Here is a 26295-nt window from a genome sequence, read left to right as displayed (position 1 = left end):
CAATATCTTGCTCATGACTTTCAGTACGACCCTCTGTAATTGCCAAAAATACTGATATTTTTGTTTACAGATTTCCTATTAACTCTGGCGTGATAAGTAATTTCGAAAGACGTGTAGAGAAGTTCTGTATAATTGCAACATGTAAAAAACATCGAGAGGTATGACTTAGGCTTCGAAAAGCAGCGCTAAAATGTCAGTTTTCAAAATGGATTTGCTCTGAACAGAAATAATTCTGGAATGGATTTTCCTGATGAGATTTAACTTAATGATGAATGTGGTGTAATATGTAAAAATATTAGAAATCATGGTAATATAGCAGTGGGAATGAAGTGACAACAAGCTTACTCCTGACATTATAAACTCAATTTTATTTCTTCTTACGTGATCAGGTTTTGACTAAATAGAAATAAAGTGAATGCTTGACAAAGTCCAATAACGGACAAAAAGTAAATATGGTACATAATTTGGAATTATTTACATGCATACAAATTAACACAAATTAACAGACATATATTAGTGTTATCTGACTTCCTATAGTTAAAAAAGCCTTGATTCTAATTTTGATTGCAGACGAATCATGCTTTGGATGCATTAGCGTATTATGTCTGTACAACATGCATAAGCTCTAGAAGGCTATGGCATGCAATTTCATGCAGAGTCCTCCACCCGGTAAAGATTGCCCCTCCAATTCTCCTGCAGCCTGGAATTTCGTTGTTGAAGCTGTGTTAAAACAGCGACCGTACATAAGTCCGCATGCATCCTATCAGATTCACCCGGGTTATTTGAGGGCTCTGTTCTAAACCCAGCTTCCACCGACAATCATCTGCAACAGATATTAAATATCATCAGGTTATCATGATTTAGCATTTGGCCAGGAGCGGTACATTCTAAAATAAATTAGTTACATGCATCTCTAAATAGAAGAGACTATTCCTAATAGAGATTATAAATAATAATTGTTTTGATGATTTTTCTGACAGGTGCAAAAATAAACTTATATGAACATCATCATTCACTGCACTCCCTGGGTGTCACTCTTCTGCGTTAGACATTGCTTGCGTTGTTTAGTATACGAAAAAGATTAATTTATAATCTTATTTCCTTGAGTTGTCCTTATATATGGTTCAAGAGATAGCTTTTCTGGCTACAAGTCTAGCCGATCCGGATTACATTCCCCTCAGGGACGTACAAATATATCTCCTTCCCGTCGAGATTGATTGTGTGTCCTTTGTCCTAAATTTGTCTCGTGTTTTTAAGCTGTAGAGATTATGTATTGGTATTTAATATTAAATTCAGAAAACGTAAGATTATATTTAATTAATATATTGAAGATATGTAGTTGAAACAATTTTTAAAATGAGTGTTTCTTTTTCAAATTGAAACGTTCCCTGGAATAACAACTTAACGCACGTCACGTCATTTTTTCGTTTCCAGCACACACTGAAGCCTTAATAACACATCTCCTGTTCTCCTCCTGACAAAATACAGGGTGATTACAAAGCCTTTCCCTGATTATGAACATTTATTACTGAAAAACTACTGTACGCTAGACACAGGGATGCAGTTTCAACAAATGATACCTCAACTTACAAAGATATCATGCATACACTTCAACATGTGCTCCGTTTCTTGCTCGGAGAACGTTTAATTGATACCCGAGTTCATGCCATATTTTCGTCAACATCTCGTTTTTCCCACCTCTAAATCCAAACATTTTGTTTTTCCGGAGGTGTCAAATATTTCCTCGTCAGAAAAACAAACTTGCTTAACATATCATTGTATTGTTTAATTCGTTCCAGAATATCCACAGCAAATGAAGCACTTCGGAGACAGTTATTTAGTAACAAAGTTTGCGTGGTTTGCACTTTGTACGAGTGGAACTGCAGCAGTATACATAAAATTTCAACCACAGTACTCTGAGACCAGAATAATGCACAGTAGTCCACAGCTCAGCACTGTCAGTCCGCACGCGTCAGCAGCCCATCCCACCCAAGACCAACACTGCCTTACGCGGCCGCATTCTAGTCCGTGGCACTGGGCTCCGAAGCCACCGTAGCCCACCGCACTGTTCAGTACTGCACTGACATCAACCCACCAGTTGGTTGCATTCTACTGCTTTTCCGCTTGCGCGCATTGATTGTACTTTCGCTTCGCGTGTGGCATAAGCAGTTTCCCGCATACCGGACAACATACAAAATTAAATAATTTTCTACTGCTGTCCAACACAGATTTAAAAACTGTCCAATGATACTTTTTAAATGTTATCCGACTCTGTTGTTTTAAACTCTCTAGCAGCGATTTTATCCTTCACTATTTTTTCTCTAGAGAGACTGTATTTTAAAATGTGTACTGCCATGGGCGGTGTCTGTGATGAAGGTTTTCCGGACTGAGATGCCATGGCCTACCATTCTATCAGTAGACCACGGCATCTCACTCCGGAAAACGTTCATCATAGAGACTGTATTTTCTTTGCGATGCACCATTATTTGGACTAATCTTGAAAAACAGAAAGCAAAAACTAAAACAAAAACGTTTGAAACAGTAGCTGATCGTTAATCGAATCGCACACGTAAGCACATGCCCGCGCAAAATCAATTAATAAATAACTGATAAAAGAGGAGACTTGGAATGATGCCTTGATCCCAGTCCACCGCACAAAGCCGCTACGCAAGCAGCCCGACTCGTCGAGTGCGGTGACGTCACGGGCTTGTTCCGTGCAAGATTGTGAAGCCCAGTGCGGTGCAGTGCGGAAGCAGCCCATGGACTGGGTCATTGTGCAGGTCTCTGCTCTGAGGTACGTCAAGTTCATTTGAGGCACGACAAGTCGATTTTTTTGGACAGTGTTCAGAATCTGTGCGCACAGACAGACTTTACATATCACTCTTTAATGATCTTCACATCTGGTGGATTTCGCTCATATTTCCACCCCTCCCCCCCGGAAGTGTTGCTGAACTGTAATAATCTACCTCGTTCCGTGATATCACAAAACGCACTGCGCTTTTTTCTCCATAGATATCATTTTGATATTGAACTGTAGGCTACTATATTGCATTACTACGTGTAAGGAAAGAAAACTCTATGAATCGGACAATATAATAGCGAAACATTCATTTATCTAAGATAGTTTACAAGTTACAATTGTTTATAATCAGGGAAACACTTTGCGTTCACCCAGTATTACATCCCTCCAACAGATACAACTTCCTCTAGGTCATTCTGCGCAGGAATATTATACGAGATCAGATACGTCTGATGCTCTGTAGCTAAAATTCAAAATTTTGCAGTTAAATCACAGTCTACTATATACAGTCGAGAAGCTTGAGGTGTTTTTTTGCAAATCTCGTGATAAAGCGCTCCAAGCGGTTAGCAACTAGAAACAATAGACTGTCCATGGTCGACTTTGGACTGTGTCGCATTTCTATCGAGTGCTAGCTCGTTGCATATTTCACATTGATGCTTGTGAAATGTTCGTTATTGGTTATAATTAAAATGTTAATGGCTAAAATATAATAATTGGAATAAATATGGGACAAGGAGGAGACGTTTGTAGTGCTATAAATTATAGCAACAGTAACAGAAAGAGGCCAGAGTTATCCTTTTTCCGATTTCCGAAAGATTCAGAAAGGTTCCTGGGTTTCCACAAGAATGCTGTGCAGAAACAAAACTGTTAATTTGAAGTTCTTTGTGACTGTTAGAATACATTATATCCTTAAATTTCACAATGAAATGTTTCAGTCTAACCGAAAGGACATTAGATACCTGTTAAAGTTCTGTCACTTAGGCTGCTAAATTTACAGAGAAATAAAGGTTAGGTCTACTTTTTTTTTTCAGAGGATATATTTTTAATTTTAGCTATTAATTTTGTTGTTATTTTTATGTGTTATTTTACTAAAGACGTAGAAAAATTAAGTTTGTTTTAATGAAATTTATTGATCACGTTTTATTTTCAATTCTGGTGGGATTATTATTGCTTAGGCCTACTTTTTTTTTCAAAGGATATGTTTTTAATTATAGCTGTTAATTTTGTTGTTATTTTTATTTGTTACTTTACTAGAGACATAGAAAAAGTCTGTTACAATAAAATTTATTGATCACGTTTTATTTCCAATTCTGGTGTGATTATTATTGCTTAACCTCATCCCACTTTGTTAACTACGTAAGCCTACACTACAAGTACCGGTACACGTAAGTTACTGCCTTAATTCATATTTCCATTATTATTGTTGCAAAGGGAAATGCAAATTAATATTTATTGGTTTCATAGTTAATTATCGCTATAATCTTGAATGAGTGAAGCTATTATAGTAAATTTCAGTTCGTTTTGCACAAACAAAAATTATATTAACTTATTTCTTGCAGGTATGTTCGAGTTTATGGTGGAATGTAATATAATTAATAAAATAAGAAATTAACTTTATGCATTTAATATTTCAATAATGGAAGGAAGGTGTTAATTTTTCCAAAAGAACACAACGAAAGTGTTAACATATTTTGTCGGCTGCTAGGAGAGAGATCTGCGATGATGAGGCGATAGTAGCGATCCAAGTGGTGGGCAACTACCCATGTTTGCATTTTTACTACATATTGAGCTTCGCGACTGTATATAATAGACTGTGGTTAAATTCTTGTTCCAGAGAACGCTTCAATTATTGTTGAAGACCACCATTCTCAACCTTCAAGAATTAAACCGTTTAGTTTGTTTCCTTTACACGCCTGTGAGGATTTGCATCGTCACTAGACATTCGCAATTAGCGGCACGTCTTAGTCATATAGTCGGCATGGAGAAAAGCCATAGTTTTAAGAAATGCAAGGAAAACACAAAACAAAGAATAGACACACGGTCCCTATGGGCAGAACGTAGTCATCAACTTCCCTGCTGAAATGTACCTTGCCTCTACTAACTCTGGGAATATTTTTTGCACAGAACTTTAAAATTAATAATTATGACTACGTAGCCGACAAACTGGGGCTAGAGAGTCGGATATGCATGTTGGTAATACGGATTCGAAGTGTCCAAGTAGAATTTGTGATGGAAAATGACGGTGCTTTGCGGTAGGCTTTTTAGGGATGCTCACGTTGCTGCCACGAAATTTATTTAAATTTGGAAAATCTGCCATTTTCTATTTTAGTAATGTGTGGATAGTACTATTGCTTGTTATTTTTGTAGCTACCTAAAAGCAAGGTACTAATGTAAGAAATTTAATACTTATCACTTTTAAATGTTGTTTTGAAACAGCTTATCCATTTTATCTTATAAATATAATCGTTTAAATATCACATTGCTGAAGTAAATTTTGAAGTACGGTAATTCGGAAGAATTTTTATTTTTGTGATTATCGTAATTATATTTCCTCAAATGGAAAGGTAATTCATTTAGCATCTTTCATCCAAGCGTATCCATCTAGGAAATACACGTCGAAACTCTAGTTACTCGTATTTTTGCTGCCGCAGACATTAACCTCGGTTCCGATTTGCCAAATTTAAATAAATTTCGTGTGCTAAATGATAATGATTTTTCTCCAGTAACAATTCCAGAAAAATAAAGTGAAAATTTCTCAATAAATATAAACTATAAGAAGGATAAAATTAATTGGAAATGTCCATGTATTTGTAATAATATATAAGTGCGAAATATTTAGCAAACAGACAAGGATTTATATGTAGGTACAGTCAAATAATGTAAATGTATCCATATAAAATAATATTACTTTTGAAAATGTAGAATATTACGCGAAACAAATGTTCTACATCATCATGAATTCGAACTCCAGTGATTACTAACATCATTATGTTTTCATTTATTTAGTAGGTGTACAAGTAACACTTAGCTCAATATAATGACATGAAGGATTACTAATGTTCTTCAGTAACTATTTGTATTTATCACATATCTAAGCTATTGTAGGTATTGCTTGAATTCATAACAAACAGCGTCATACAGTTTTCTTTTGGAATTTTATGTAGACGTTTGACAGTAATATAAAACTCTTTGAAACTGATATGAATTTCACCAAATTATTTACACACGAATCATAAGAATTTGACGCATCTGCTCCTCTCACATTTTTATTTAACTGCGTAATTGATAATGGAACATTAATTTGTTTTGTAGGCTTCTTTGACCATATCTCTAACCCTAGTGATGTAAGCTACTGAAAATGTTCGCTTAAATGATATCAAGTTATAATTTTGATTGTGCTGCAGCAATATAATTTTGTAACAGATAACGTTTTATAGAGCCGGTGATTTTTAGTAGATTGTTTGATTCTGATAAACAATAGTTTCACTCTTTCCACATTGTAGGCTGATTTCCGAAAAAAAAAAATGAATATGATGTTTATTAGCGCATTTAGGCATACCTTTATGCTTGTCTGTGAGTCTCCCGTAAAAACTTGTATAGCATTTGACATGTTTTGGTACACATGTAACAAAAGAATACGATACTTCTATCTAGAAAGTAATTACTATCATCTTAACGTCATTATCGTCATTATCACCGTCCGAATTCCGGATGCATTTCCCAATTCGTTTTGACTAAAGAAATACTTCTCAAAGAATTTTTTTCCAAAACACATTTTCCCAATGGCATTGCGCCCAATGGATTTGTTTCCAATTGTAATTTACCAATCCACATCTTCCAATGACAAATTTTCCCTTTCTCACAAACAATAAATAACAGAAACCTTAAGAAATTATAATCTCTGCTTATTTTAATGTACATAATTACAGGGTAAAAATATGACCCAATGTTCGTACATAATCGTGAATTCTGTTATCTTCTTTGTACATATTGTAGTTCATAGTAATTATTGGTCCAATTCTTTCTTGCATTCTCAACCATTTTCTTTTTAGCTTCGCCTTTATAGCCTGGCCGAATGAGAGCTGTATAATGGCCGTTTCCGTATCAATTTGGTCTTTTTGAAATTCTTGGCTGGTTGAATAAAGTGAGGGGTAGTGTTTTCCTAAAAGAGTCTGATATCGGTTGTGCCACCCATCACTTAAGATGTTGGTACGGTGATGTCCTGTTAAGGTTGGTTCATAAGTGTTCCATCTCTCTGGTGGATACCGTGGCCGCACTGAAAGCCTCCTTCGTCTTCTACTTCTCCTGCAATATAAGTTACACGGAAGTAATTCGCAATTTCACGAAGATCCGCTAGCAGGTAAGTCTGTAAAGTGATAAAACATTCTCGTACGTCTGCAATGACTACGAAAGCGAGACCAAGAAGCATATGTACTCCTTGGCTAATCGATCAATCATTTTGATTATTGTACGAGCTTGTAACCAAAATTTTGGATCTTATGATACTATGATTGGTACAGGTGAAAAGAAACAGCAGGACACATTTGTTTCAAGGAAATGTTCTTAGTGCAGCGTTGATTATCCCTATGTACAACTGTCCGTTTAATGCAAGCTTTTTACCTCCCCTGCTTCAGTAGATATTTCACAACAATTTTTTTTGTGATCATTATAAATTTAAGTGAAAAATTCCTACATGTTGCACATTAACTGATTACACTGTTGTTGCAAAAATGAAATTAGAGTTTGATTGCACGGTTGTTAAATTTCATGTCAAAAAATAAAATTAGATTTTTGGGTAGATGAATTGGGTAAACATTTCATTGGGAATTATGGCTGCGAAAAAAAACGTTTTAGACGAAATTTACACTGGAATTAAAGGAATTTGGAACTGTTGTTTTGGGAAAAACGAATTGAGGAAAGTGACCGGAAACGTCACCGTCCATATGACTAGGTCTTCTTTCCTTTTGGTCTCATGAGTTCCCATAATTAGAATTGTTGAATGCATTTTCTTCTCCATCCAATAAATTATATTTCCTCCTTCCTTGTAGGTATGTATCTGAATAATAATTTCGAAAAAAAAAATATGTTTGATCATGCTTTGAATTCGTTGTCCGCCAAATTATTGGTCCGGTATAACAGATCAAAACAGGTTCTTTCCCGATGTCTTCATATATATAGACGTGTGTATTCTAAAACTTTTCTAAGGTAGGCTACCTACTCTTACTACTGTACTTCAATTCTTCTTACTTCTTTCATTAAGGTCTAAATTTCTGAGAGACGTAAATATACAGCACTCTTGTAATAAGTGTAATTATTTGAGTACAAAAACTGAACTAAGAAGATATTTTCATATCGACCGAAAACCGTATCTTAGGTACCGATATGGCATGAATTAGGCATGGAGGTGGAACAAACCCGCGAACGCTTAGCACAATGGACCTATATTTAGTATCCTATCCCCAGATTTTATGTGAGCAAGAAGTGGCCAAAAAATTTTGCCTGGAGCCCTCTGTCAGGGAACGGATTCTTTCATGTACCATAAAAATAAGACATGGGAACTCTAAACTTTGTTTTCCTTCCGAATAAAGCCATAACAAGGAATTGTATCGTCCTTAAAAATCCACAGCCATCGATTTCGTTTGAACCCGAGAATCATACATACAGTGGCAAGCATTATATGTTGACAACCGTATCTTTATAACGGTAAAAGGAAATACGACACTAATCGGAATTTTTAGAAATGTTATATCGATATCATTCACAAGAAAGAAACAACATAAACATAGGCCTACAAATATAAGTTACATGAAAAGCAGCTATGTGCATAAAATCATCTGAGCACTAGTAAACATACTAATACTGTAGGTATAGATTATGCCTATTGAGGTTATGCTTGTGTAAACTAATATTTTTCAAACTTAATTAAATGTTTATTAATATTAGATGTTCTATTTACAATAATGAAATCAAATTACGTCCATTTGTTTAGTATTTATTTTACTATCAATTTAGTTATTTCTTTAATAGAAACTCGAAACTGGTAAATTAATGTAGTCCAAATAATAATTATATTCTGCAGTACAAAGAAGACACTTTACAAATTTAAATAAACGCAGAAAAGTGTAAAATAATGTGAATATAATAATTTATTAACCCAGTATATTTTACTTCGAAAATCAGCCTGTGTGTCCAGATCTGAAGTGCTTGTATTAATGGTTTTCTGTGCCAGATGAAGCAAGAAATTAATCTGAACACGTAATCATTCAAAGACAAACTATATTATGGCCAAATGGCAAGAAATTACTCTATTCAACAAATAGAAGCTTTTTTCGTGTATCTGGTGTGTATCTGGTGTGCACCTCCTTTTGGGGTGCTGAATTCAGTGGAAAAATCAGCTTACTTTTATCACGTCACATTTCCTAGATACATAGCACTAACACAAAGACGTAATGCTATATTGCCAGACAAGACTCATTTTAAATACAAACTTCACATAACACTCAGAACACACTAAAACATAACATAAAAATATAACATAAAAATTCTTATAAACCAACAAAATCACTAAAATAATTCACAGTAATCCCAGATGTTAATATTTACAATGTTTAAAATCAATTTCTTTCGGAAAAATAGGATGACGACGCTTTCCTTTTGTACAGTATGTTATAACTGGAACTTGGAAAATTCAGGTGACCAAAATTTTGTTTATGGGTCTGTACGGTATCTCATCTACCTCTCTAAAAAGAAACCAACAGTAATCACTCTTGATTGAGCGGTTCCAGTAACCTTGGTAACGATTCTCCATATTAGGGTGTACTAGTGAAAACATTCTCCCTGTTCGTCACTACAAGCACTTCAGTTTTCTGGGAAAAAATCAAGATGTGAGCGTAAATGTAAATTTTGAGTTCTTGTAGTTATCTAGCAAAGCAATCACTATGGAAATATTTATCCAGAAATCCGTAAACAATGGTTTTGAAAGAGGACAAGATTTGTGAGCTTTGAATTAAAGGCAGGATTTTTCAACAACAATTTCCTGATTTGTAGCTCAATAAATATAGCCTACCTTCTTCCACCGTATACTACATCCAAATAAAGAACTTAACCATCATAACCCTTATTTATTATACAATATCTCTGAAAAAATTACAATATCTACAAATAACGTAAAACTATTTAAAAATCCATATAAAATCTGAAGTATCTAAAACCCTTACGTGATATAGCAATTCCGAAGGTCATTCGGATTCTACAACGAAATATTGGTATTTGAAGTATCACACACCAGGTTGAACCATGTTCTCAGCCCCCAAACAAACACCAAAATGTAAGGAAAACACATCACATCCAAATTTTCTGTAGTTCATTATTTATTCGTTGTTATATATAACTTTAAATACGTGTAATACTCCAGTGTAGTTGACATAGTACTGTAGTCTATATAAAATATGCTGCTTAATGGTGATACTTATTTAAAATGAAAACTGAGATTCATAAAACACTTCTTACATAGTAGTCATAAAAATGACATATCTTTATAATCAGACTTAATTATACAACTCCTTGAGTATTTCTTGCCACATCACAGAATATCCCTTGTCTTGTAGGAGAGTTTTAAGACATTGCTCTTAGACATGAGTCACTTCTCGCTTAACTTTTGAGAAATACTAGGGGAAAGTCTGTTGCGGAAATAAAGCCATATTCTAGACTGCACTGTACAAGGGTTTCGAATTTCTACCCATTGCTATATGTACTTAACAAATGTTTTTGTTTTTGTTGTTTTTCAGCTGAATAATCAAGTATAACAACGTTAAATTTTCACTGAATTTGTTTAAATTACAAAACTCTACACTGGGAAGAAATGTACAAGAAGGTCACGAAGTTATAAAGGATAATGCCATTCATGAACACCTTCATTATAATAATCGTCATCGTTATCAATAATAATAAAGATTATCATTACCATAATCATAATTATCACCATAACATCATCATCACTTTATATATTAGAATACTGTGCAATTCCATCTTCATTTTGATCCCTGTACGTTCTTTTTTCAATTCGTTAAAATTTATATCTTGTAGTAAAATTAAGGCGTTTGTAATTTTTGTACTGTATATATTTGTTTTTTACGACGTAATTGTAATTGTGTGAGAAATCTTATAAATTATATTATCTCATGTGGCTAGTTCTGAACGTGTCCAAAATATTGTACATGGCCCCTCTGGTTTATGTTAACCTTACATCGTGAAGAATTAAAATTCCGAAGTGAGAACATTTCAAAGGTGAAATCGATTATCTTCAGTGAGGTGAAATCCATTATGCTCAGTGATAAGATCATAAAGAAGAATTATGAGTTCCTGAGCCGAGGAACAAAGTATTTTCATGAAGAAAAAAATTTAGTGGTAGAGAGTAAAGCGTTGATAAAGTGAAAACGAAACAATTTACTTGAACTGTAGGTGCAAAGTTTATTTTTATAGAAATAAATCGCAACATAATCTCGAAAAAAGTGTAATTAAACTTAACTTCCAGACAAGTTAAGTTGCAAGTGCTGAAGTGCTTAGTGTACCAGTAATCAGATTGTGTGTCGTTTATTTTTATCATTACCGCTGAAACTTCTACCGAAACCTCTGTTATGATCGTACTTATTTAAATACACTCCGCACATTCTTACTTCTCTGAACAAACTTCGAAATGCGTGCTACAGCACTTCGCTTCCTGTTACACTTTTTAAGGTGTAGCATATCGACATGAGTCAGAAACGATAGCAAAATCTGCCTAGGCCTTTTTTAATCAGGGACAGAATTCTTTGGTCTCGCTGCTCCTAGATTACTTTCTTCTGAAGGAATCCATACTGAGGGCTTTCATCTGTCTTAAAACTGAACGTTTCTTGCCACGTCACAAACCAGTGGCAAACACGATAACATATCGACTACACAATTCGTTTTCACGATATTTTTGCTTTATGTTTTCATTTCATTTCTTACAAAGTCTAGCTTTATAAACCTCTCCAATGCTCTTAAATATTTAAATATTTTAGACTTGAATTTTACAGAATAATTTATTTTGTTACGTTGTGAAAATTATGATAATGGAGTTAAACTACTGTTATGTGCTGAATTAAAGAAGATAATCCCGAATACTTCTATTTATTTTACCTACCATTCGCATTTCTTTCCTTTCGCCATATATGATATATCATATATCATATCATGTCATATCATATCATATCATATCATATCATATCATATCATATCATATCATATCATCACGTGTCGTGTCATATCATCACGTGTCGTGTCTTGTCATATCTATCGTGTCATATATGAATAATACTTTTTCTAATGTTTCTGTAGTTGAACAAGTCATTAAATAATTATTTTCCTTCTTACATGTTGCAAGATAAAATATCATTACTTGAATTGATAGGACGATGTTCGATGTTACATATACAAACGAGCATGCAGAATTCTCAGACAAGTACAAGGAGAACCTGTGTTGACTGTGGCGTTCGGAGTTGTTAGTCTATAAAGGAGCCTCTCTCCGGTATTCTATAATACAAAAGTATTTATATCATATCACTTAAGAAAGTGTGTTGAGTAGAATAGATCAAAAATCGTACGAGCTTGTCTCATCCTCTCCTTTCCTAGCCTGGAAGAGGAACCTGTATACGACACCAGCCACCACGCCACCTAAGATCGGCCCAGCCCAGTATACCTGTGGGCACCAAGAACATCATAGTTAATAGATATCTTCAGATAGAGAGATAGATAAGACAGATACACAATAGATAGGTGGGTAAGCAGGTAGGTTGACAGGTAGATAGGCAGGTAGACAGACAGACGGACAGACAGACAGACAGACAGACGGACGGACGGACGGACAGACAGACAGACAGACAGACAGACCGACGGACGGACGGACAGACAGACAGACAGACAGATAGGATAGATAGATAGATAGATAGATAGATAGATAGATAGATAGATAGATAGATAGATAGATAGATAGATAGATAGATAGATAGATAGATAGATAGATAGATAGATAGATAGATAGATAGATAGATAGATAGATAGATAGATAGATAGATAGATAGGCAGGCAGGCAGGCAGGCAGGCAGGCAGGCAGGCAGGCAGGCAGGCAGGCAGGCAGGCAGGCAGGCAGGCAGGCAGGCAGGCAGGCAGGCAGGCAGACAGACAGACAGACAGACAGACAGACAGACAGACAGACAGACAGACAGACAGACAGACAGATAGAAGATAGATAGATAGATAGATAGATAGATAGATAGATAGATAGATAGATAGATAGATAGATAGATAGATAGATAGATAGATAGATAGATAGATAGATAGATAGATAGATAGATAGATAGATAGATAGATAGATAGATAGATAGATAGATAGATAGATAGATAGATAGATAGATAGATAGATAGATAGATAGATAGATAGATAGATAGGTAGATAGATAGGTAGGTAGATAGATAGGTAGATAGATAGATAGATAGATAGATAGATAGATAGATAGATAGATAGATAGATAGATAGATAGATAGATAGATAGATAGATAGATAGATAGATAGATAGATAGATAGATAGATAGATAGATAGATAGATAGATAGATAGATAGATAGATAGATAGATAGATAGATAGATAGATAGATAGATAGATAGATAGATAGATAGATAGATAGATAGATAGATAGATAGATAGATAGATAGATAGATAGATAGATAGATAGATAGATAGATAGATAGATAGATAGATAGATAGATAGATAGATAGATAGATAGATAGATAGATAGATAGATAGATAGATAGATAGATAGATAGATAGATAGATAGATAGATAGAAGCAGACAGACAGACAGACAGATAGACGGATAGGCAGGCAAGATGCAGGCAGGTAAACAAGTAGATAGATAGGTATTATTTATTTATTTATTTATTTATTTATTTATTTATTTATTTATTTATTTATTTATTTATTTATTTATTTATTTATTTAAATTTAAATATACAGAATAAAGAATATAATTACAAACAAACAAACAAACGAACAAGAGAAATAGAAATAAAGTAATACAAACAATATAAAATATGAGATACAGTAGTATTAACAAAATTTGAGACCGAATGAGCAGCGCTCGTGTTCGGTCGCAGTTCAGATATAATATTAATAGGCCTATAAGATAATATAAAATAAAATAAAATAGGAAACAGAATTAAAATTACAGTTACAGAAATTATATAATACAATATTAATATAAGAGAAATATAGAAAATAAAAAGATAACAATAATAAACATAAATAAGTAAAATAAAATAGTATTAGGTATGTAGGTAGATTGATTGCTTGGTTTGTTGGTTGGTAGACTAGATGGGCACACGGATGGATAATCAGACAGGCGGATAGGTAGGTAGGTAAGTAGACAGATGGACGGATGGATGAATGGTTGGGAGTGGATGAATGGGTGGGTGGATGAGTGGATGGATAGATAAACGAACAGGAGGATAGGAAGATAGATGGATGAATGGATGGATGGATGGATGGATAGGCAGGCGGGCAGGAAGGTAGGTAAACAGACAACGGACGGAGGGGTGGATGGGTACGTGGTTTGACATAGAGAAATAGACAGACAAACATGTAGGTAGGTAGGTAGGTAGACAGACAACCAGACAGAGGGGCAGACTATCAATAGATAAAGAAAATAACATATTCTTAGTAGAATAAAATGTAGTTATAGTAAAATAATTATAATAAAGCATAATCAAATTATAAACACTATTTTATGCTAACGATGTGGTAATTATGCTGCTGATGATGATGATTTACATGGAGCGTGTTTTTTTCTTTTTAATGATTTTGGTATGACAACGTCCTGTAGGAAATTAAGTAATGGAACAATGTATAATATTAAAATAGATAAATGAATTTAATTGTCTAGGATACCAATTATGATATGAAGGTGGAAAAGATTGCAAAATGAATCTAAATAAACACCAACAAAGTGTGGGAATTTTTAATTAAATTTTCGAATCTAATAATGTTTAAAAATAACAAGACTTGAAATGTAGCTTAAAGACTAACAGCTTAGCAATCTTTACTTTGCTGCATGGTGGTGAAATTTAATCACTACTGAAACAAATTTCAGCAAGATTTAAGATCTGCAGGGATCAAAGTTTTTTGAGGTACTAGTTGCATATACTTTTTAGACCATAAAAGAAATGAAGAAATTTACAACGTTAGTAATTAACTAATTACATTTATTTTAAAAAGAATAATAATTTCCAAGAAAAGTTGGAGGTGAATTTTAAATGAGGGGAAATAAGCATGGCGTACAGAGTCAGGTTAAAGAGAATCTTTAGGCACCGATATTTAATAATATGGCACAGCGTGTATAGGAAAGAATAACTGTTTAATGTAATCGGAGTATTAGAAACTTCATAGGCAGTTAAAATTGGTTGTTAAAATGCATTTGAACTGAAGTCGAAATGTGGGTCCCAGGACACAGTGATGAACAAGCCTACCTACCGGACAAAGTATGGAACTTATATCCAATGCGATGGCCTGGAACCCTGTGTTGGCATCATTAAGTGTATTATCAGACAGGCTCTAAAACATCTGATGAGGGGTTTACTGGGAGCCTGGAGATCTACACCAGCCACGAGATAGGCCAAACTCCTTATTAGAGAACCAAAACCTGACTCAATTACACAACACCTGGCTTTCTTTGGGAAGGAGAATTTTGAGATAGTTAACTGGACTTTTGACCAAACATTGCCATTTAAATAAGCACTACAAAATATTTGGCCTTAGTTATGACCAAACTTGTAGGGAATATAAGATGAAGACTGATTCATGTCCTCACATTTTGCTGGATCCTCCAGGTCTAGGCCAAATCAATCACCGTTATTTCGAGAAACCATGTTGTCTCCCGAGGAATTTCAGGGAATTAAACCAGTAGCATCGCAAGGCTGGTATCGCATTGCGATCTTCTGGGTTTATTTAGCCTACAGTTTATGGGATGAACAGTAATTGACCATTTGTGCCTAAGTGCTACAGTAGAGTAGTAGTATACCTCTAATTTAGAAGAAGAAAAAGAAGAATAAATGTATTCTTAAAAATAATTTATTTTCACTTCTAAGCATTTGACAAGTAATCAGAAGTGGTAATATATGTATAGCCTACAGAGTGAGTCAGAATCTCTGTGACAAACTCTGAGATGTGATAGATCTCGCAATGACGATCATTTTTCATGAAACAACTCATGTTCTCTGACGCGTTGTTTAGAGCTACGCGACATCGAAGAAAGGACAAGTTTTTGTGACATGTATAATTTAGAAATGAATTATAAATTACAGGTTACAAAAGATGTTCAAGGTGTCTACTGTCTACCCTGAACCTATTACATTCATTTCACTGTCATGGCAGTGATTGTTAGACACCACTGAACATTTCAGATATGTGCCGAATTTGATAAAAAACAGCGAATATTCGTACAATCAGTTACTCTTTGGTGTTAACCGGGGTGGCATACACGACATTTGTTACATGTCCCAAAGAAAAAATCTATGGCTGTGAAGTCGGGTGATGACGCTGGCCACGTGACAGTTCCCCCTTTCCCTATCTATGGCGGCAAAATGTCAGGTCCCAGCAGATGACCACCGACAATTCCAGCCCAAATGTTTACGGCAAACCTTTGCTGACCTGAAATGTTCGAAAGAGTCCGCGACGATGTAATGAATATAACCATGTTCAGGGAAGACACTTTGAACATATTCTGTAACCTATCAGCAAGGATAATTGTTACAAATAAATAAATAATTCATTTCATAATAATGTAAATATCTGGTGTAATCTCAGACCTCGAGTGACATTTATTAGGTCTATTTCGTGAATAAAATTAAAATGTGAATAGTATATCCCTAAAATTCAATCACAAAATGTTAAATAATTGTATATATATATATATATATATATATATATATGTACGAATATTTAACCTATCCAAACATTGTGAAGTTGAAATAGATGAATATCGATTACTGCAATAAAGAAATTGGATGTTATTCAGTAATGCCAATTGCGAAAAGCGAAATACAGGTTTAACAATGTTAATTACATGTACTGCGCTTTTCTCTTATTATTATAACAAATACATTTTCATTATCTGCTGAAATCATAATTCAATTTAAAATTTTATAATATAATTACACTAACCTGATTAATACATTAATTAAATTAAGAATTGTTGAAAACGCAGTTATCAAATCTGAATGAAGGAGTGTAATTTTCTTCATATAGTCTAGAATGGACATGAAATTAGAACATGAAGATGTAGATGTGGAAGTAGAATTTCGTACTTTATTTAGTACTTCATCGTTACATTACACACTGCACCGAGAACAAAGAACTATGTAATATGTGTGGAGACAGCTATATAATAATGCTTATGTAGTCACACTACAGCGAGACATATGATGTTACACAGTGAAGCCATCTCTGTATAGATAATTAAAACACGTATTTTATTACGCCATAAGGAACGAAGTTTGATCAAAGACCTTGTATATAAAACTATACAAGATCTTTGGGTTTGATATGCACTGATGTTACATAAATTTTAACATCTGACTTTCTATTAATTGTTTAATAATTTCATTCACGCACAAATTTTACAGGCTACAATTAGGTTAATTACCTGTGGGAGCGGTACAATGTCAGCTGTGCCTTATTTCGACCGTTACACCGTGCTACAGGAAAGCATTTTTTCCATAGCTCGACAAACGTATTCACACTTCAGTTTGTAACGGGACTAAAGCTGCATCTACACAGTTCAATTTTCTATGCTTGTAGACATGAAATCTGGGAAGAATATTGAAATAATCAAGTTTAAAACTTACGTGCAATTAAGATGCATGAAGATTTTGTGTCTACATGGTGCGCCGTTTTGAACGTCGTCTTCACTGCGTAAATATATTAATTAATAATCGATTTACGAGGAAACGCCGATTAAACGAAAGAACGACCACGTGATAAATTGATAGCGATAAATCTAGCTGCAGAAATTATCGCGATGTTTGACTGTGATAGGGTTAGAATTCAAAATTTCATTACACTTCATTTGTCGAAAATGGAATGACGTCATATAAACGAAATAGTCACCAAAAATTATCTTTCCTTCGATGTAACATAGCTTCTAAACAATGTGTCAGAGAACAAGAGTTGCTTCACAAAAACGAACATCATTGCAAGGTCTATCGTTCCTCAGAATTTGTCACAGAGGTCCTGACTCACTCTATATATGGAGGACTTTTGTATCCTTAGGTAATTCTAGACAGTTTCGTCCTGTCATTAAGTGGATGACTTCTTGACAGGGTCGGTAGCTATAACGCCGGACATCGTAGTAATGTGTCAGAACAAAAATACATACGCTAACATGTCAATGAGAAATTATGTATATAAATTCAGGTCATGGAAATTGAAATCTCTTCAGTTTCTTTGTTCTCAATCAGAGGATTCAATTTAAGCAGTTTTACCCATAGTAATTGGTAAACAGCTTTCAAATCCAGAAGTCTCCTTAATATGATGGTAAGAGTTTACGGTTGTTGTAATTACAGAACGGGTCAACAGCTCTGCAGCTATATATGGCAATGGCTGGAACTTGTGCAATGAAGTTGTATTGGTCATAATGAACCAATTCACTTACCCAGTGATTCTCCCAAGAACCTGTCATTACTGCCGGGCCGAACGTTCGAGCAGGGTTCATACTCGCTCCCGTATATCCTATCTGCAACAAATAGAGCACAGAGTTTTAAGAAATTATCGTACTATTAGTCCATATTTTGTTACTTCATTGCATTAATTATAATCGAAAATCGTTATTTAGTCATCATCATCATCTTCATCATCATCATCATCATCGTCATCGTCATCGTCATCGTCATCGTCAATATTATCTCTTCCAAGAGTGATTTTAAAACTCTAAAGATTGTTCAAAACATTCAAATATTGAGGGAGGAAAGTACCAAAACTATAAATTTTATTTAGAACTGCTGTCAAAAAATCTGAAAGTTGGAATTTATAATACAGTTCTATTACCGGTTGTTCTGTATGGTTGTGAAACTTGGACTCACTTTGAGAGAGGAACAGAGATTAAGGGTGTTTGACAATAAGGTTCTTAGGAAAATATTTGGGGCTAAGAGAAATGAAGTTACAGGAGAATGGTTAAAGTTACACAACACAGAACTGCACGCATTGCATTCTTCACCTGACATAATTAGGAACACTAAATCCAGAGTTTGAGATGGGCAGGGCAAGTAGCACGTATGGGCGAATCCAGAAATGCATATAGAGTGTTAGTTGGAAGGCCGGGTGGAAAAAGACCTTTGGGGAGGCCGAGACGTAGGATAATATTGAAAGGATTTGAGGGAGATGGGATATGATAGAGACTTGATTAATCTTGCACAGGATAGGGACCGATGGCGGGCTTATGTAAGGGCGGCAATGAACCTGCGAGTTCCTTAAAACCATTTGTGAGTAAATATCAGAAGCGCTTCTACACGAGTTACAACTATGAATTTCTTGGTGGGAACAACGGTCTATGTCACTATTAAAGTCACTTCTAGCGTATCCAGTTGTTTACACCGTATCGGGAGTTATTGCACGGGAGTTTGTTCTCTTTACGAATAGTGGGTACTTGAACTCTATTTATCAGGTTTCGGTTGATCTATTACATGAAATGGACGACTGCAACATAGTGACAATTTCTACGGTAGATATTGACCGACTAAATAAATCTAAAAAATAAGGATCCAGATAAATCAATATTAATAAGTGGAAAGATATGTCACGAAAGTCGCGGAGAGATAGTGGTCTTGAGTATACAAACAACAAGGAAAACGAAAGCGCAAGTTAGTGCGAAAGGTCCTCGAAGTAATATAAGTTCCTGCCTGTTATATTTGCAGTATTTTATTAGTTATATTTTAATTTATACTCTACCTAGTGTTAGCTAGTTGGTCTATGTTGTGTTTTACCACTGTAGTTTACGAGTATATTAGAATTTTATCAAGGTATTTCGTTTCAGGAACAGATTTGTGGAAATTCTTGCAAGGAGATATGCTCACAGCTTGCTCTTGGTATCAGAAAGGAGCTGTTTAAAATGTATTACACTCTCACAGTCAGCATTTAAAAACTTTAATTGTTATTGTCTTCATTATTAATAAAACTTATACCGGTACTTAACACATGAGCCATCTGTTGGAATGGATACTGAATATTCGGGACACGGGTTCAAATTCCACTCCCCAACAATTCCTCAGCTGTATATTTAATTTTCTTTATTCATTTATTATTGTTACAACTTTCATTAATTTAATAGTGTCACTACATCGCAATATTGCAGTTATTTTCGAATATAGTGTTATTATTTGATCAATATTTTATGTTTATGTAATAATTTATTTATTTATTTAATCTGGCAGAGCTAAGGCCAGTGGGCCTTCTTTTCCGCCCAGCCAGACTCTAATTCTAATTGAATACAATTGGTTACATAGTTATTAATATCTAGACCATAAAACAACATAAAAGTAAATAATGAAAGTTGGATAAGTAATGTTAGTGTGACAATAATAAACATTGGTAAGAAATAGTGATGATAATAATAATAATAATAATAATAATAATAATAATAGTAATAATAATAACAATGAGATAATTTAAATATTTATTCTGTGATATAGCCTATATAACTATTAAACATTGAGAAACCTGAAACAGCTATTATTGTTAACAAGAATTGTTAGAAAAATATTTCGTTAGCCTATTCTTAAATTGGTTTGATGTCTGACAGTCCCTGACATTACTCGGTAGGGAATTCCAAAGCCGAGGAACAGCCACAGTGAAAGAAGATGAATATGAGGATGTTCGGTGGAGGGAATGGATAATATTGAGGAGAGTTGTGATCGTGTGTCTAGGTTATGATGGGTGGATAACTTTTGAAAACGAGACGCAAGATAGACAGGAGTGGAGAAATGCAATATGTGAAAGAGAAGGGAAAGACAGTGGATTTTCCTACGATCTTTTAGACGGAGCCAGGACAACATTTCGAGGGATGGTGTTACGTGATCATCCCGGCGAATATTGCAAACGAAACGGACGCACATATTATGAACACGTTATAGTCTCTGCGCCGAAGTAACGCTTAGGTCAGTAAGCAGAACATCACAGTAATCGAAGTGGGGCATCACGAGTGTTTGCAACTAACATCTTTTTCATGGAAAAGGGTAGAAAATTCTTCAATCGCCTGGATTAATGAGAATACTTTTTTGTGTCCTTCTGCTATATGAAAAAAATATTTTTACGATTTAAAAAAAAATTACTTACTTTTTCTTTTTTAATTCAGTTCACTGTGCAGTGATGAAGCGTTTCCCACATAACTCAAAAACTACCTAACATTGTATGATGAAATTTTGTGTGTGTATTTATGCATGTCATATCTACAATATGATGCAAAATCACTTCTCTATCTTTGATAGATTGTCTGATAAAAATAAATTCATTTTAAAAATGGTCAAATATCAATATTTTCTTCTAACAAAAAATTAAAAAAAATACTAGTTGTTAACGAATGTAGTTGAAAGAGCATGATACTGTAAACATGAGTTTCAGCACTAAAATAAAAGAGAGAGAACATGAAAAAGTTAGGAAATTTATGAGTTATGAGGGAAAAGCTTCATCACTGCACAGTAAACAGTCTCGATTTTGAATTTAAAAAAATATATATATATATATATATTTTTTTTTTAATCGTAAAAATATTTTTTTCGTATAGAGAAGGACAGTGTTTTACACATACCAATTTTCATTATTGTACAAGATACAGTAATGGAGGAAAAAAATGCACAAAATATATTGATGGAATAACGGTCTATGTTGCCCGTCCGATAGTAAATTTGTGAATGGAATTACAATGAAACATTTTTGTTCCTCCTGCACAGTTAACAGATTGTAAGTTAAACCGATATTCTGTCCAACGTTTCAATTCTGTTTGTAGATCCTCATCAGATTAAAATCTCGCAATATGACATTTTATAGAAAGCATATCATTCGTTACTGAATATAAACAGTTTATTCCAAGTAGACAAGGAAAATCCACATGTAAGAGCGAAGAAACGTAAAAAGAACTTATTAAAAGAACAACGAAAGGCAATAAAATTAATTTCTTTGGGAACAGGATATATCACTTAAAAAGAGTTGACTCGATCGCAAAATACGAAATTTTAAGTTATTATTATTATTTTTTTTTTTTTTGTAAGTTGGAATATAGATAATGATGCGTATGAGGATTCAGTTGTCAGATTTTATACTGTTCTCCTTCATCCATCCTTGTCTATGAGGAAACAGGAAATGTACGTGAGCTAGCTGTCTCTGTGTGCCAAAATTGTTTCACATACCTAACTAGGCCCACCCTTTACAAGCTCCATCTTTCGCACAATAATTAATTATACTGGTGTCATGATCATGTGGCTGAGCTGATGTCAGTATGAACTGTGAGGAAGGGAGCGGAAATGTATAGTTGTAATATACGTACTACGTCTGTCATCACGTCATTTCAAATTAAATGCAATCGAAATAAAAATGACCTTGCATATATATCTTTTAAAAATGAAGCTGTAAAAAGCATTGCTTAATAGCACTGTAGAAAAAATGGCGGAAGAAAACGTGTAGGAGAAATGCTTCGGAAGGTCCATTGCTGTGGGGTAGCAGGCCCGTGTTGAAATCCTGGTTGAGATAAGTTACATGGTTGAGATTTTTCTGAGGTTTCTCTCAACCAGTGGCTTGCGGAGAAATTTTATATGAGGGAAGTACTAATAGAAATTTTTATATATAGAGAGTACAAAATTGATAGCAGCCAGCACACCTAAATGTATTTGAAGAGCAAAGCAATCCTCCTCTCTTTAGCTGCAAAATCATCGAACAGAAATAAGCGAATCCGTATTGGCCAGTATAGGCGCCTCAAGCTAGGAATATGAATAACGAATCCGCTTCGACCAGAATAGGCGCTCAGTGAAAGAATTTTGTGACATTTCAAGATTAGAGAATTCATAGTTCCCACGATTAAAATATAATTTCTGCAATCAATTTCTTCTTTTTTGCTTTATGAATAGGGGAAGCAATGCCTCCCTTGCCTTCCATGTACGGCACGCCACTACTCTCAACCAATTGAAGCAAAATTGCTGGGTAACTTTCGGCGTTCGACCCCGGAATCATTTCGTCATCATACTAGTACGGAGTAATTGTACTTCCCTTCTTTCATCATCATCTCTGTTTCTTTCCCATATTTCGGGCTTGCTCTTATGTCGAATCGGCTGCGGGCCACCACCGAACTTGGATCCCGTAGTATATGGTCATTAGTTACTGATGGTAGTATGTACCGTAGTATGTACCGTAGCCTCTCCTCTGGGCTCATGGTAGCTCGTGGGACAGGGAGTTCAGGAATCGCGGTGATGCCTACGTGGAGAGACGAAAAGGATTTTTCAGGCTGTAGAGGAGTTCGGAAGCAGCCCTGAGGGGAAACTGTAGCGCGGGAGGCTTAGGGCATGCAGTTCATTTCATTCCGGGTAGTACAATGGGCCAACTAAGCGGTCTACGTGTGAGAGCAGTTCCCATCCCGTGCTCCTATCCTCAAAGAGGCGTAATAGATAGAAAGCTTGAGAACATGTAGCCTAGAAACATTTTAATAATTTTTGGGGGGAGATATCGGTTCGGTAGACGAAAGTAGCGATAGAATTATTTATTTGTTTGTTTATTTATTTATTTATTTATTTATTTATTTATTTATTTATTTATTCATTTATTTACTTAATCTGATAGGATTAAGACCATAAGGCCTTCTCTTAGACCTTAAGTAAGCCTAATTAATTTAGGAGACTCGGAAGAGAGAGAGAGAGAGAGAGAGCAAGAGAAGGATGGGTATGGCAAGAAGAAAGATGAATGAAGGAGAATAAGGGAAGAAATTAAAATGAAATTGAGGAGATTTATAAGAGAGAATAAAGAGATAAAATAAAGACGAAGTAGGAGAAGAAAGATTTTGAGGGAGAATAGAATAAAAGGAGGAAATTTATGCCTACCTTTATTAATTTAACCTACTTTTTTATGATATTTTTAGTTCTCTATTTAATAACGCTTTAACTTGTATTAATTAGCCTAAGTCGAGTGTTTATGACATAATTATTCAGCAGTGATGCAGGAAGTTCCACAGAAATCGAAGTAATTGTTCCACAACCATTACTAAGTTCTATGGAAATATTTCATCAATGGTTGCATTGACGATTTGTTTTCTGTAATATCCTTTTCCCTAGGAGATACTAGGTAAAATACGAAAGGACTACATCCAGAAATAACTGAGCTCGAGGCTCGAATTACTCTCCAATCATCTACAATGCTGGTACATCTCTGTTGAAATGTTAGTAGGCCCTATAACAATTATTTGTTATAACCTTAGAAAAACGAAGATGAATTTTTTAATTAAGATGCTTTAATATAAACATAAACATGGACTTAACTCCGTCTGAAATAGCCTAATGCTCTTTTGACTGTATTCAATTGCGATGAGAGAAACTGGTTATAAAAACAGCGTACTTACCGTAACAGGCATGTCTGTTTCAAAACCACATTGTACTTCTTTAATGTCATACGTATGATTTCTTGAAAGGTGGAGGCTTTTGAGTCTCTCGTATACTTGAACGATAAGGTTTCTAGAACACATCCCGAGGCGTAACTTTTAGATAGTCTACCCTTTCTCTATGCCTAGCCTTAAAGTGGGTAATTATTTCTAAATGAGGGTGACACATTTCACTTTCGCTATGTCGGACATCGAAAGAGGATAGCCTACACAGGCACGCAGTACGTAATTTGTTTTGTTTTCTTTTGCACATTTGGTGATGATGGTACATCAATCATAACTCAGCCGCGCTTCATTTGTTTGTACAGATCACCTTTCACTTTCTACCTTGCAGGAGATCTGTTGTGACTGCACTGGTACGGTGACAATAATAAAATAAATTGTAACATTCATTCATTCATTGTTCTGCCCAAGGGCAGATTTTGTACCGCAAACGCAACATTGTCCAACCTTTCCTATTTTCTGCCTTCTTTTTTGTCTCCTCTAATATTTATTATTGCTGTATTACAGAGTTGTTTCCGATCTCTGATAACGAATTTGAATGACGTCATGTGCGTCAGGAATCACACCGACAGCTGAATTGCGGCGAGAGGTGACAGACTAGTAGTGAGTGATTTCATAATCAGAGTGCACGGTGTATCACAGTATCCATTCGAGCTTTACCAATCTTATTAAGTACAGTAGTGGCAAAAAAACCGGACCGACGGCATAATCAAAGTCCCCGAAATGAGCCACTGCGCATGCCACGCTCGCATTCACAAGATAGCGAGTAATCTATTGAAATTGTTGTAGTTTCGACTGCTGACGTAGCCCATTTCGAAAGCCATTAGAAAATAAGCAGGTAAAATTCATGTTCTGGGAATAATAAGTTAATTAAGTAGTAAAATATCGCTGCAATCGAAAAGTATTGCGAATAAATTTGAATAAGGAACAAAAAAAGTTTCTTTCCCGGGCAGGATTCGAACCACGGAAGTCTTAGTTACCAGTCTATCCTGCTATGGAGTGGACAACGCTCTGAAATCAGCTACAAGGGTCGGTCCGGTTTTTTTTTTGCCACTATTGTACACAGAAGATGCCTGTCTTGGAAATAACGAAACCTCATTTATCGCAGGATTCTTTTATTTTCACTTAACTGTACTTGATATTGGAAAGAGTCGTAATGTGCCCCTCCCATAAAGGCTCGGTTTTCTTGGGAATTTCTGTTATGAGTCGCCGTGCACTCTATGAGATGACTCACTACTGGTCTGTCACCTCGCGCCACAGTTTAGCTGTCGTGTGACTCCTGACGCACATGATGTCATTTAAATTCGTTATCAGGGATCGGAAACAACTCTGTATTATATTTTACAAAAACTAAAAAATGTCTCCTTACAGTAGGCTATATAAAATATAAAATTAGACGTACAGCCTGTTTAATTCACAGCGCTTCAGTTTTTTTCAAAGACGAGAAATGCTGCTTTTATGTTTCTTCAGTAATTTATTTCTTGTATTAATTAGTATTATATTTTGTTCATTTGTGTGATACCAGAATCACATTCATTTTGATTTTGAGAATAAAAACAAATTAATCAAATAGTATAAACCAAAGATTGATGAAGCAAACAGGATACAAAAATATAAACATTGCACAATTATTTTCTAAATAACAAATATAGCCTAGTATATAGACAAATTGAAAAAATCATATAAAAATGGAATATATTAGCATTCGACTATAAGAATATAAAATTTAAATTAAACTAGGCTACACAAATACAAAATTGGATGAGATAAGAAAAAAACATTATTTTGAATGA

The 26295-nt window shown here is 34.8% G+C and overlaps 1 protein-coding gene across 2 annotated transcripts in view; it reads right to left on the bottom strand.

The window, feature by feature from the left end:
* Positions 1 to 682: 682 nt before the first annotated feature.
* The window catches only part of Drip (aquaporin homolog protein drip), a 414839-nt gene continuing 389226 nt past the window's right edge, over positions 683 to 26295 (bottom strand). Inside the window, exons 5-7 of one of the 2 annotated variants that reach the window (XM_069839752.1) lie at positions 18524 to 18604; positions 12424 to 12518; positions 683 to 823 (exon numbers count right to left, since the gene is read on the bottom strand). In XM_069839752.1, coding sequence (XP_069695853.1) covers positions 820 to 823; positions 12424 to 12518; positions 18524 to 18604 — 180 coding nt within the window. In that variant the 3' untranslated portion in view covers positions 683 to 819. Of the gene's footprint in view, positions 824 to 11407; positions 12519 to 18523; positions 18605 to 26295 lie in introns of those variants that run through there. The other variant, XM_069839751.1, reaches the window with a different exon arrangement.

This window comes from Periplaneta americana, chromosome 11, assembly GCF_040183065.1.
Source record: "Periplaneta americana isolate PAMFEO1 chromosome 11, P.americana_PAMFEO1_priV1, whole genome shotgun sequence".
NCBI lineage: Eukaryota > Metazoa > Arthropoda > Insecta > Blattodea > Blattidae > Periplaneta > Periplaneta americana.
The sequence above is the reverse complement of the archived record's forward strand: the minus strand, read 5'-3'. Positions and strand labels throughout refer to the sequence as shown.